Source organism: Leguminivora glycinivorella, chromosome 19, assembly GCF_023078275.1.
Source record: "Leguminivora glycinivorella isolate SPB_JAAS2020 chromosome 19, LegGlyc_1.1, whole genome shotgun sequence".
NCBI lineage: Eukaryota > Metazoa > Arthropoda > Insecta > Lepidoptera > Tortricidae > Leguminivora > Leguminivora glycinivorella.
The window spans coordinates 16,294,355-16,308,265 of NC_062989.1; the positions used below are offsets into that span (position 1 = coordinate 16,294,355).

The following is a 13,911-nucleotide window of genomic DNA, read 5'->3' on the forward strand; positions in this document are numbered from 1 at the left end:
CTGATTGTGTGTATCGATCGTTGAACATGCGTGCGCAAACTTTCAGCTTTCCGATGCGTAAGCGCCTTCATAATAACGAGTAATTTCTCATACATACATAAAATGAGGCTCGATGCTGATAGATGTGACTTGAATGTGACCACCTTCTGTCTGACTCTCCCTCTGGCATGGTTATGATGGTTAATACAAGAGAATTAGTTTAGGATTATATTAATATAAAAGATAGAGATACAACTTTAGTATTAATAATACTGAAACAATTATACATTTATCATATTACAAGTTTCAATTCATGTAGAACAGCTTATTTTCAGAGCGTACGCCCACTGCGGAGGCTGCGATGAGAACCCTCGAGCCTCGGCTTCCGGCTGTACGTCATAAGGGTGTTGCATAACGTCCAGAAGAAAACGTGCCTGTAACAAACTAAATCCCATAACATTAAGGAATAAATGGTCCCTGTCCCTACCATTCAAAACACATACCGTAGAAACTATAAGCATCATTAAAATAAGTCAATAATGGGAACGAGTATACGTATACGAGGTAAATTGAACAGACTTTAACTTTAAAATACCTCTTATAGACGGTGTAGACTAGTTAAGGCCAATTTAACATAATACTTAGTTCCGCATAATGGAAATAGGCGCTCATCGTCAAGTCACCTACGAAGTACCATCAAAAGTGCTTAAAGTCGGGCCTGGCCAACTCCGCAGCGAATTTGATAGCACAGAAAATTTCAGTTAAATCATAATCGCTAAATACCTATGAAATTACGACGTTTAAATGTTTCTAATGAGGACTGACCCTGACTAAAATAATTCTAAATAATTATGTTACCTTTTGAAAGTCATTCTTTTCAGCATCATTCACTGCTTCCTGCAGCAGCCAGTTCCGTGGCACATACGCCGGGTTTACACTCAACATGCGCCTGCGACGCTCGTCCTCGAACAGTCCGACCGTGCTAGCGTCAACTAAGAACCAAAAGTGAAGCTTTATTATTTGTGCCGTTTGTATATCCGAGGTCTTTATAGAGAGTACGTCGTAGACGTCGCATCGGACCGATAGATGGCGCCATCGTTCGTTGTAAGTCGCTCCGGCGTCACACCGCCGCGATGTTGGTAGTCCCGTTTTCCCCACCTGCAACATAAGGCTCCTCGCGCCCCGACCCGCCACCAGCCACCTTTGTTTCGTCGAACGCCGAAGTGACCGGTTGTCGCGTATTCCGTTCGAACATTTTTACAGCATGGTGTCTCGAAATTAATCTTTTAGTTTCTATTTCCTTGTTACTTCTGGTCAAACCAGAGTTATTCGTGTTTTTATTTAAAAAGTGGCTTATAACATTTCGGAATTATGAAATTTTTCAATTTCATCCGTCAATTCTTTCTTCCCTTTTAATTTACGCTCGTCCGTCTTGAATAATGAGATATATTATGCCTCGCTAGCGATCATTATTCGTCTTTCGGGGTTCTCACGATAGAAATGAACGAGCGGTGCTTTATGATTCTACCCACCTTTTTTGTAAGAAAGTTCCATGCTGCAAAAATCGTTACCGTTAATCAGTTTTCTTTTTAAAATTCGCATTTCCGAGACTAAAGTAGGAAGTGTTATCCGCGTATTAAAAGTTTCGCGCGAGAATATAAGCGGTAACGTAGGTAAGTTGCTCCGCCGGGGACCACGTGCTCCGGGGACCACGTGCTTCGCGACCGCGTGCTGCGCGACCTGCGGGCTGCGGCGGCGGAGGGCGCGGTGAAGGAATACCGCGCTCCAGGGAGGTTTGAATTTCTCCGACGAATGGGTGAGCAGCTTCATATTATTTTAGAAAGAACATGTTCGGTTTCCGATTCGGTGCGGAGGACGGCGGACACGTGTCGGCGCCGAAACTTACTGTAGCGCTGCGATAGCGCCACTGACCGCGGCAGTGTTGTCCGCCACGTCGGCGCCGCCGAAGTTGCGTAGAAGTTGCTTCCTCGTTAACGACCTCTGCGGTGCCGCTGAACAACGTTGTGGCCGCCGCATAGGCGTCGCGTGCGACGCTGTAAGTATGTCTGCTGCTGCCCCGACGCGAGCGCCGCGCCGTTAGTGATCAGTCGTCAATACGCAGGCTACCAGCGCGGCCACCTACGCCGCGAGCCTGCTGAAGCTGCCCACCAAAATCGCTGGCCGCCACGCTTACGCTGGCGCCTCGATGGTGATGCAGAGCGTTCGTCTCCCGTGACAACGCCGCGATCCTGCTGAAGCTGTCCACCAGTATCGCTGGCCGCCACGCTTATGCTGGCGCCTCGATGGTGATGCAGAGCGTGCGTCTGCCGTGACAACGCCGCGATCCTGCTGAAGCTGTCCACCAGTATCGCTGGCCGCCACGCTTATGCTGGCGCCTCGATGGTGATGCAGAGCGTTCGTCTGCCGTGACAACGCCGCGATCCCGCTGAAGCTGTCCACCAGTATCGCTGGCCGCCACGCTTATGCTGGCGCCTCGATGGTGATGCAGAGCGTTCGTCTGCCGTGACAACGCCGCGATCCTGTTGTAGCTGTCCACCAGTATCGCTGGCCGCCACGCTTATGCTGGCGCCTCGATGGTGATGCAGCGAGCTCATCTGCCGTGACAACGCCGCGATCCTGCTGTAGCTGTCCACCAGTATCGCTGGCCGCCACGCTTATTCTGGCGCCTCGATGGTGATGTAGAGCGTTCATCTGCCGTGACAGCGCCGCGAGCCTGCCGAAGCTGTCCACCAGTATTGCTGGCCGCCACGCTTATGCTGGCGCCTCAGTGTTGATGCGGAGCGTAATACTGTTAACCGCTGCACAGGCGTCGCAATCCTTCTGCTGCGTCTGCCGTGACAACGCCGCAAGCTACTTGAAGTTTTCCACCGGTATCGTCGGCCGCCACGCTGATGCTGGCGCCTTGATGTCGCCTCGATCGCACGAGGTAAGATTGCAGACGCGGCGACCTTCATCGCGCCACCGAGCGCAATACTGCGGCTGCCGCGAAGGCGTCGCTAATTTTCCTGCCGCGTTTGCCGTGACGACGCCGCGAACTCTGTCGATGCTGTTCACCGATGTAGCTGACTGCCACGCTGGCGCCGGTGCCTCCCGCGCTGACGGCGGCGACCTCGAGAGGGCCACCGAGCACGATACTGCGTGACGCGACAGGGTCATCGAAGACGCCTTTCGAGCTGATGACGGTCGTCTCAATCTCACCGCCGAACGTAACACCGTCTGCTGCAGTAACAAGCTGGTAAGATTGCTGATGTGCTCCCTTGGTGTCGCTGGCCGCCACGCCGACGTCGGCGGCTGCCGCCGTCGCGCCTAAGATGTCACGCTCACCGCGCACACTGCCTTCCGCTACAATGGTGCCACGACCACGACTATCCAGGCCCCGTCTGCTACGGTATCGTTGCAGACTCTGTTGCTGACGTGACCAGGCTGATACTACCCTCCAATGTGACGCTGGGCGCCGCTATCAGCTGACATCCCGTACACTATGGTATCCACTCTTCTCTTTCCAGTCTATTTTGACCAAGGACTCCTCCGTCGCCGAAGTGAGAACAGATAAATTCTAAAGATGCTATGTACGTCCTAACGTGGCTTGGCCACCCATAGTTGAACGAGGTAAGACGTCAATAACCGGACGAGGAGCCGCACTGCTGCGAGGGTGTCCTGACGATGTTCGCGAGCTATCTAATCGGAGAGGCGCCTCGCGAGACGACCCTGTGATTCCTGTACATCGCTCATTGTGTAGGTCAAAGACATCGTAAAGGTTTGCGGAATTAAAAAAAAAGATCTCTTTCAGAATGTTCAGATCTGAATTCGAGCCAGCGTCCTGCGTCCTGAGCGTGCGTCTGTTTACCGGGCGAACACCAAAACCGATCGGTAATCTGGCTGCGGGGGTTCCAAGTACACGAGGATTTCCCGGAGGCTTGTGGCGCCCCCTGTCCATTCGAGAGATGAGCTTATTCGCCGAGCCTCTAATAAACAAATTGGGAAAAATAAACCCGCTTCGCCTTAGTGAACTTGAGATTCCAGCTCAAAGCGAATGGGGCCAGGAACTCAGGAGGACTTCAGTAGTTATCATCTGGCTCGACTATACTGAATTAATAGTGCTTGATTCGATCGTAGACCCTGATTTCATCAATTTCACAACTTTCGTAGTCTACAGAGGAAGGTTGCACCGCTGCAGTTTCCAGCATTACCTCGTACAGCTGCCGATAGCTGTAGGCCAATCGCTCCTGTTTTGCTTGCATCTGCAGCCCGATAAGACCTTCAATAATCGTAACATTGTACGAAGTAAAGCTCTTCTGATGAAAAAAAAAAAAAAAAATCTTCAACAGGCGGTGGCGCTGGCGACTGAAGTGACATGCAGCCGGGTTAAGGTTCGCATAGCACTATATGCTATGCACAGTTTCGGTTGTATGTTATGTTATGCTGTACGATGGCAGGACTACATCTCTTCTGTTACGAGTAACTACGACAGTAACTGCTGACTCCAACACGTCGTACGAGGTCAGTATGCACCCCCTGGGAGCCAAGTGATCTTCGATGACCTCGCCTTCTTCTGCTTCGCCCGTCATCGTACCTCTTCGTCTGCGAGAGCCCTGCATTACGCCGTACAACGGTACGTATTAAGCCTCCGCCACACATAAAGCGCATTCCGCTTCGCTAACGCTACGCTATCAGCGCGCTGAATGCGCGCGCATTCCGCTCGCGTCCCGCGCGCGTTGCGCTCGCAATCCGCGCTCATTAGTTCCCGCTAGCGCCCACTGGGCGCAACGCCAGCGTTTGTGCGGTGCACCGCCATTATTGCGCTCCGCCTACGCTCTCAAAGCGCGCATGTGTGGCGGTGTTTTAATTCACCCCTTGACCTGCTACCACGACGTGTTCAGCAACCACCAGCGATGCGACACGGACGTCACCTCTCAGTCTACGCTGTCGACCTTCATTGCACGAAGTAGAAATCCGTCGCATCGGGTTTTGGATTAGGTAATGGATTACCCTAAGTGTCAATGACTGACTTGAAGAAATCGACTGATACCTCCGTCCAGTGTAGTAGCAATCGACAACGCTCGTAACTTTCATCTTCTAGGCTAGTTTTACCGAGCGATCAGTATCCTCAAATGCCCTCACTAAAAAGAGTTCAGAGTTCAGGAGTCTCGCTTGCAACCGCGCTCGCTTGACGCGAAATAGTCTGATCGAAAATACCAATATTGTAACAAATAGCCCTTGGGCGCGTGAGTGATGACCTTTTTCTGTGTTTGATATGGACGTAAGACGTTGGACTTTAAATAGTCATATCAAAGCTAATATTGAAATTTTGATAATTTTTACGAAGGGTTGACAAAAGCAGTATCAATTACGTTACCCTGCTACAGTACAGATAGTTACACTACTTTTACAGTTAATTTCCACACTTTGTGTCTGAAATTGGGTTTATAACCTGATAAAATAACGTCTTTGTTAATAATAATAGTGTATTTAAAGTTTTTGTATCTTGTTCAAGTCAACCTAAAGCCTCGCCTACATCTTTTTTGGTTTTGATCTGCGATGTATAATGTTATTTCTCTAACTATTCGCTGACTAAAGCTAAACGTCATCACGAAAATCTCTTTAGGCGTTTCTGGCACCGAGATATTCGCGGATCGAAGGCGATTTCGACTGATACATCTGTCAAATCGGTTCAACAACTGATTCACTTATTCTTCTATGCTATGCCGATAGGGCTACCAAAGGCTCGCGCGCCAGCTGACTCGCCACCAGGAGATAATAAACAGGTCTCTATAAAGACCTCGGATATACAAACGGCACAAATAATATAAAAATTTTACCTTCCAATAAAATTATTATTATTTTGCCTGGTATATCCGAGGTCTGAGTGATGCCTTCCTGGTAGGCTTAATATACCATCGGCACTTCTCCTCAACAATGAGGGTGGCTGGTGGCGGGTCGGGGCGCGAGGAGCCTTATGTTGCAGGTGGGGAAAACGGGACTACCAACATCGCGGCGGTGTGACGCCGGAGCGACTTACAACGAACGATGGCGCCATCTATCGGTCCGATGCGACGTCTACGACGTACTCTCTATAAAGACCTCGGATATACCAGGCAAAATAATAATAATTTTATTGGAAGGTAAAATTTTTATATTAAATTTCACCACTTTGAAGATTTTTACCTTGGAAATGGATGTGTCCATGGAAAGTATATGAGTTCTTGGTACTACAAATGTGGTTGTGCATTTGCTAGTAGAATGTATTACGTATTGGGTAGAGGCAGATTGAGACACAATTAATTCGGTAGAGACAGATTGAGAGAAGATGAACTCAATGATGTCGAACTCAAAGATGTCCTTCTGGTCTTCAGGAAAACAAGATTCGAAGAAATAAGTGTGGGAGTGCTGCCAGAACAGTAACCTGAAGCTCTAACTCCAGAGAGCTAGGTTGAAAGAACACGACAAGTTATCGACAGCCCGCGTGCTTCCAGCCGGACGTCCCTACACTACATCTATAAGATGTGGTTGTACATGATCTCACATTTTTTTAGGGTTCCGTAGCCAAAATGGCAAAAACGGAACCCTTATAGTTTCGTCATGTCCGTCTGTCCGTCTGTCCGTCTGTCCGTCTGTCCGTCTGTCACAGCCGATTTACTCGGAAACTATAAGTACTACAGTGATGAAATTTGATGGGAATATGTGTTGTATGAACCGCTACAAAATTATGACACTAAATAGTAAAAAAAAAGAATTGGGGTGGGGCCCCCATACATGTAACTGAGGGATGAAAATTTTTTTTTCGATGTACATACCCGTGTGGGGTATCAATGGAAAGGTCTTTTAAAATGATATAAAGTTTTCTAAAAAACATTTTTCTTAAAGTGAACGGTTTTTGAGATATCAGCTCTCAAAGTCGTAAAAAGTATGTCCCCCCCCTCTATTTTTATAACTACGGGGTATAAAATTCTAAAAAAAATAGAGGTGATGCATGCTAATTAACTCTTTCAACGATTTTTGGTTTGATCAAAGTATCTCTTATAGTTTTTGAGATAGGTTGATTTAACTGTAATTTTGGTTAAGTTATTGGTTTATTATATTTGCTGCTACGGAACCCTTTGTGCGCGAGCCCGACTCGCACTTGGCCGGTTTTTTTTTATAATGAATAATTAAGTGCTCTAACCAGCTTCCTTGTCTAGTCTTTCGCGATATTGGTCCAACCAGCAGCCCCACGAAGCATGCGATGACAAGCGCTTCAACGACCATTTCTCATTCAGTTTGATTTCGTTAACCATTTCGCAAGGTTCCAACTGCAAAATAATTATAAGTAATTAGGTAAACAAACCAGACCATATATTGTATATCATATCGATACAATGTAAAATATCTTAAATTATAAACAACCGAAAGTCGACATTATTGGGATTTAATTTTTATAACAGGCAATATTTTACGCCTATGATGGAATTCTGTTCAATTACACATTGAATTTACCCCTTTCATTCTGTCTCAAAAACACTATTAACGCGTGCCGCCGCACAGCAGTGTAAGTATACACAAAAAAAAAACAAAAAAATCTCACCTCAGCAAGTTGCCTGAATGTTGCTGTGAAGTCTGCTCCAGTTTTCTGCATCATATCAAGTAATTTCTCGATCAGTTGCTCATCTCCCCATTTCTCTTCTTTCAAGCCAATTTTCAAAAGGAATGTTTCCCTGAAAAATCAACATAATGGCTATACTATACATCAGTTACTTGAACTTCAATTATTTTTAGAGGTCACGGACTTTAATTGTTATTGTTGATCCAATTCTAGCTTCTTCTATGGACACGTTATAGCTTAACTATGATAACAAAATTATTGTATCTAAATGGCTCAACAATTAAAGTTCTTGCGTGTACAGTCCTTACACCGTATAAAATAACTTAATCTTACAGTATTTTGTTCTTGCAGTAGGTATCCAACGTTTTCAAGATATGCGCCATGTGAACTTGCTGTGAAGAAGTTAGCAGCGGCTTCAGTGCGTTAGCCAGCTGTCCCACATTCCACACTACTACCTAAAATAATAACATTATTTCAGTAAAGTATGACGTTATAAATTAAAAAGTGCATTTTTTTGCGATAGGCGGCAAACGAGCAGACAGGTCGCCTGGTAGTAAACAAATGTTGTGAATCTGGTGTTTCAGTACTCATGGAATCCATGAATACTTACTTGAAACACGTCCGTGGATACAAGAGTTGGAGGTGCTCTGCCGGCTTTAAGGTGGGTGTACACTCTTTTCTTGAAGGCCTTGGTTGAGACTTGAACTCATGGCCACTGGATCGATACTCCAGAGCTCTTCAGACCCACATCCAGAAACAGTGAGTTCAAAACTCATCAACGGGAAAATTTAAATTTATTCTAAGGCATCCATTATAAACGTTTTACTTATCAAAAAGTTAAATTCTTACGTCAGGTTGTTTAGCCAGGGAATATCTCCCCTCGCCATCGGAGCAGTTGGCCACAAATCCACCATCGTACGAGTCGACGAAGCCGAAGGGACCGTAGTCCAACGTGATGCCCAGGATACTCATGTTATCCGTGTTTAGGAGGCCGTGGGTGAAACCGAAGCCTAGAAAATAAATAAATATTGGAAAACGGTCCCATATATTTTTTTTTTATAATTTATTGTAATGATTTTAAAATACCTTGTTTAATACATTTATTACATTATTAAGCTGCGTTTCCACTTAGTGTTTTGAGCGAGCATCCGTCCGTTCGTGCGCAGATGAAAATTATTTACACTTGACTTCCATATTACCTTTATCGGTGCACGAACTCAACGAACGAATGCTCGCTCAGAACTGTTCAGAACACTAAGTGAAACGTAGATTTAAGTTATAAAGTGCTTGAGTAAACTATAACAATTAGTTACCTTGCCATTTTGCCACAAGATCCAGTGTGCGGTGAGCTACTTCAGAGAAAAGCCTTATGAAACGATTCTCATCCGACAGTTGAATATCTGGAAAATGCTCCTAAAATAATAAAGTTTAGTAAGTAGGTATAATTTTTTCGGAGTCCCGTCTGGGTTGAAAGATAAAATGTGAGTGTGCACGGGAAAAACGGGAAGCCACTTTGTCAGTTTCTCAACAAGTAAATCTCGCCTTATGGTAACCGACAGAGTGGGACGTTTTACTAAACCTACTCACAAAATGATAATCACTTACAAAATCATAATGAATGAACAAAATAACCTTTATAATAAAGTCAGAGAGCTGTCTCAATACAGACAGTTCACCATTCCTAGCAAGTATTTCCAGTGAGCCAAATCGAAACCAGCACTCAGCGATCCGCAGCAGGATGGCCGCACGCTCGCGATTCGGGTTGCCGGTGAAATACACGTCCCGGACCACTGATTCGTCACTTACTACAATACAAATAGAGGATGCAAATATTAAACAGTTTTCTGTTTCTGTTAAACAGAAAAAAAAGAGTAAAACATTAGATACTCTACCGACAAGACCCGCCGCTCTCACTGTAGGTATGCCCAAGAAATGGCATGCTTCGCAAGCAATCATCTCCCTCAAAGTGGACCTGAGAACCGCCCGACCATCATGCACTCGTGAATATGGCGTCAGGCCAGATCCCTTCAACTGCAACTGCCAGCGTTCACCAAGCCTGTAAACATAAACTATGATTATATTATAAGTACTATTTTTCGCCCTTCACTAACTTGGCAATCATTAAAAAAAAGTTAACCTGCCACATTGAGAAAAGTTAAAGATAAAACGCGTCGAATCGAGTTCTCCATACATTCACTATGAACAGTGAATTCGATTCGACGCGTCGCTAATGAACGCCGTTATAAATTCGAATAGTAAATTCAGAAGGCTCATTATTGAGATTCGACACTCGGCGAGCCTAGTGGATGCCCGCCCTTATTAGGAATCTCCACAAGTATAGCTTAGTGACCTTAAATTTATGAATAAGTAGTAAATATTATATCACTGATATCAAATTTTATCTCTAGAAGAAAGCCAGACTATTCAAGATGAGACAAATATTTCTTGACACTTGTGTATGTAGCGTACCTATTTATGTATTCCCCAAGGATATGTGCTCTTCCATCACCTAACTGACCAACCCACATCCCATATTGGTGGCCACCATATCTAAAATGTAAAAAGATATAAGGAACGGAAATAGAACATGTGGTAGTGCACCTAGAGGAACTGTATAGCTTATATTCCATTTTCGCATCCGTATAAAATTTATTGCAGACATATGAAAACTCACGTTACATTTGTTCCTTTTACGAATTCAAAATAATATAGGTAGTAGTCGCTTTTGGTGCTTGTAAAGTGATACAGACGGTACATTATACAGTTACCTACTAGCAGCACAATTCGAAATCTAGCAAAATACTGTATGCTTATATTGCTTATGCTAATATGTTTCTATAGGCGCTTCGTCATGTTTATTACCAACTAAAGTAGATTTAAATTTGTTTAAATTGAATTTGTCAAGAAAAAAAGTGTGAGAAGAGGTTTGAGGAATACTAAACTTAATCATCATCATAATCAAAAATCCTAATCATCAACAGGTAGTAAAGTACTTTATTGTAATACAATAAAATTACCTATTTAAGAAACAAGCGCTATGCTATGGATCGTATGATAAATATTTACCGATGAGCGACTGGCAAGGCGCCGTACGGTAACTTCCGACCGGCAATAAATTCAGCAAACTCCTCCCGATTAGCAATATCCGGATCCATATCCAAAATACTGATCAGCGCATCCTCTGAGACGCACACTAGTTGGATATTGCGCTCTAGCGGACATGGTGTAACCTACAAAAAATATTTCCATTACCACAAAAGCGTAAAATTATTACTTTTTAATCGTTACTTACCTCAGAAAAAACAACATTCTTTATATTAGAACAAATTTGATCATTGTTTTCGTCAATAGGCAATAATATGTATTTTGGATATTGATTGAATCTCCATTCTGTTAAATTTTTCTTTAACACTGATAATTCTCCTTCCATCTTCATTGTAAAACAATTTTAAACTTTCAGAGAATGCGAGTGAGCCAGAACAAAATAAAAATTGTATCGACTTATTTTAAATTTGTCCGCCATGCGGGCATGAACCTTTCTGAATAATTTCTCATAGTCTATCTATGGTACATCAATGGTGGGTGTTGCCATGTGTCACTTTTTTCGATAAAATCTAAATTTATTTGATTTAATATTTTTTTATATTTGTCAATAGTTTTTTGAAATAGTTTTTGTACAAAGAATATCCATTTCTACTGTAAATAATAAATAATGAATTATGTTACAATTTTATTCTTCAAGGTCATGGCCATGGCTATGCAACAGAATTGCGTTAATCCTACGTAATGTGATCTTTGACCGACAACAAAGGCAATTGGAAATTAGTCGGATTTTAGCCTACGGAAGTCATCCGGTGTGAAATTCGTCCGATCCAGTCAATCGTCCGCAATTCAAGTTCACTTTCTCGTGCCACTTTCTCATTTCACTTTCGAAAAAAACACTAAATACTGTATCAGTTCGGGTTTGGTATCCGCGTTGTATATTCAGGCGCGCGGTGTAATATTATAATTGTGATCAGTGGATGAGTTTTAAGTAATCATTTTTGCGATTTCTGGACTTTCATTGACGAATATGGTGTATACGGAAGGATATTTGAAGGAAAAGCTGACCAAGGAATTGGACGCCGTTCACGTCGTAAGTACTGTCAAATTTCCTAGCTGTCGTGTTGTCACGAAAATCATTAAATTAAGGTTTATAAACTAGTATTTTATCATTGTTAATAAATGAAAAGTTAGATAATTAGTGATAACCGCGATGGGTAGAGGAAGAGCGGATCCCGATAGGTTTACCGTGACGAAAGATGCACTGTTGCCGGGCGTGTTTTTCGCTCTACTTGTTCGGTGGTGTGTGGCTTCCTATCCTTACTCTGGGTACAAGAAACCGCCCATGTACGGTGATTTTGAAGCTCAGAGACACTGGCAGGAGATAACCGTGCACACTCCGGCAGCGACGTGGTACTTTAACACGACCCAGAATGACCTTCAGTACTGGGGACTGGACTACCCGCCTCTGACTGCCTACCACAGCCTATTGATGGGGAAGGTAGCGGACTGGATCGACCCGGAATCTGTGCGGCTATTCGCGTCGAGAGGTTATGAGAACGAATCACACAAAACGTTTATGAGATGGACTGTTTTCTTGAGTGATGTGTACTTCTACGTGTCTGCCGTGTTAGTGATATGTATAGACGCTGAACGCGTGAAGCCCAAAGAGGTTGTCAATGTATTCAAACGGACTGACTTATCTACTATTTTATTCTTGTTGTATCCGGGTTTGATTCTCATAGACCATGGCCATTTCCAGTACAACTGTGTGTCTTTAGGATTATTTTTATGGGCTACATTTTATATTGTGGCTATAGAGAATGATGTTTTAGCAACTATATTCTTTGTCCTAGCTTTAAACTATAAGCAGATGGAATTGTACCATGCATTGCCGTTTTTCTTTTATTTGTTACGGAAGATATTTATAGACCTTCCACACAGGAGTAGAACAGCTCACCTTATACACCGTTTCAACAAGCTGGCTATCTCAGTGATTGCCACTTTTATTATCATCTGGTATCCGTTTTTTGGATCATGGGAGAATATTTTTCAACTAATTCGTAGATTGTTCCCACTTAGCCGAGGGGTGTTTGAAGATAAAGTATCAAATGTGTGGTGTGTGGTTAATGTGTTTATCAAATTGAAAACTTACTATTCAAATGAAGAAATGGCAAAGACTTGCCTTATAACTACAGCGTCAGTGGCACTTCCGTCTTGTGTAGATTTATTCTTCCGAATGAACAGGAAGAAGTTTGTGCTAAGTCTTATCAATGTGTCATTAGCCTTCTTTCTATTTTCGTTCCAAGTTCATGAGAAAACAATATTATTAGCGGCCATTCCGGTGGCTGTTCATTTTCCCGAAGACCCGTTCATGTGTTTCTGGTTCCTATTAGTGTCTACATTCAGTATGCTTCCTCTACTATTAAAAGATGGGTTGCTGCTGCCATTCATCGCTACAAACATAATCTACGTTAGTTTCTATAGTATAACTTTGAAGTTGGCGATGCCCAATGCAGGCTTTTTTACATTCTTTAATGCTAAGAAGGTTTACAACGCGATACACCCAGAAAAGATGGAAAACTCGGTTCTACTTAAGCTTCTCAGTGTCAATTTCTTCTTTTCTGTCCTGGGGATGGTAGTTTTAACCGGTGCCTCGGTTTACGTTACACCTCCCCCTCAGTTCCCTGATTTGTTCCCGCTGCTTATTTCTGTATATTCCTGTTCTCATTTCTTGTTATTCTTTTTCTACTATTATTACACGCAGTTCCATTTGCCAATATGTCTGCCAACAACTGTTAAGGTTAAGAAGTAATGTAATGTGGTTCATAGTTTTTAACATTCCATTTTAACTAAGTAAATGCATCAAATTTTATTTAGTGTTTTATTACTGGTTCATGCATATCATATGGTAGCTCTAATACTTGAACAACAAGATTGTTATTTTATTTTGCTATCAACATAATTATGAATAGTTATTTTTAACTTTGATTATTAAATTTTAACCTCGCCTAGTTAATGGCAAGTTCTAAATTTGAATATAATACCGTCCTGTTTTGTAGAAATTTAATCTTAGACTGAAAAGCTAAAAGAAAACCTGAGTTAAAACTTATATTCAGAAATGCTTTTAAAATTCATCTGATGAAAATATGTATGAGGAATTAAATTTCTAATCTTAAATAATTATTTATAGCTTTTAGTAAGTTTTATTCTATTTCTATATAGCATAGCTGCTTACTTAATAACCTTTAAGTAAGGAGCATCATAATTTTATTTTAGCAATGAATTTT

The 13,911-nt window shown here is 42.9% G+C and overlaps 2 protein-coding genes across 2 annotated transcripts; one reads left to right on the plus strand and one right to left on the minus strand.

Moving 5' to 3' along the window:
• Positions 1 to 209: 209 nt before the first annotated feature.
• On the minus strand, positions 210 to 11,049 carry LOC125236627 (protein adenylyltransferase SelO-like). Its single transcript, XM_048143504.1, has 12 exons — positions 10,872 to 11,049; positions 10,646 to 10,809; positions 10,049 to 10,129; positions 9,472 to 9,635; positions 9,212 to 9,384; positions 8,893 to 8,992; positions 8,429 to 8,589; positions 7,913 to 8,034; positions 7,562 to 7,691; positions 7,163 to 7,289; positions 838 to 971; positions 210 to 413 (listed from the first exon to the last, which is right to left on the minus strand). The coding sequence occupies exons 1-12, from the start codon at positions 11,013 to 11,015 to the stop codon at positions 291 to 293; spliced, it is 1,623 nt and encodes a 540-aa protein (XP_047999461.1). The 5' UTR covers positions 11,016 to 11,049; the 3' UTR covers positions 210 to 290.
• A 680-nt stretch (positions 11,050 to 11,729) lies between these two features.
• On the plus strand, positions 11,730 to 13,496 carry LOC125236300 (dolichyl pyrophosphate Man9GlcNAc2 alpha-1,3-glucosyltransferase). Its single transcript, XM_048143039.1, has one exon. The coding sequence runs from the start codon at positions 11,835 to 11,837 to the stop codon at positions 13,434 to 13,436; it is 1,602 nt and encodes a 533-aa protein (XP_047998996.1). The 5' UTR covers positions 11,730 to 11,834; the 3' UTR covers positions 13,437 to 13,496.
• The last annotated feature ends 415 nt before the right edge of the window (positions 13,497 to 13,911 follow it).

Bases quoted from the DNA above. Each gene is read 5' to 3' on its own strand.
- LOC125236300 (XM_048143039.1), top strand. From the start codon at position 11,835: ATGGGTAGAGGAAGAGCGGATCCCGATAGGTTTACCGTGACGAAAGAT.
- LOC125236627 (XM_048143504.1), bottom strand. From the start codon at position 11,015: ATGAAGATGGAAGGAGAATTATCAGTGTTAAAGAAAAATTTAACAGAA. The intron at 10,130-10,645 runs GTAAATATTTAT...TTTACATTTTAG, and splicing joins GCCTTGCCAGTCGCTCATCG to ATATGGTGGCCACCAATATG. The intron at 9,636-10,048 runs GTACGCTACATA...TTATGTTTACAG, and splicing joins CTTGGGGAATACATAAATAG to GCTTGGTGAACGCTGGCAGT.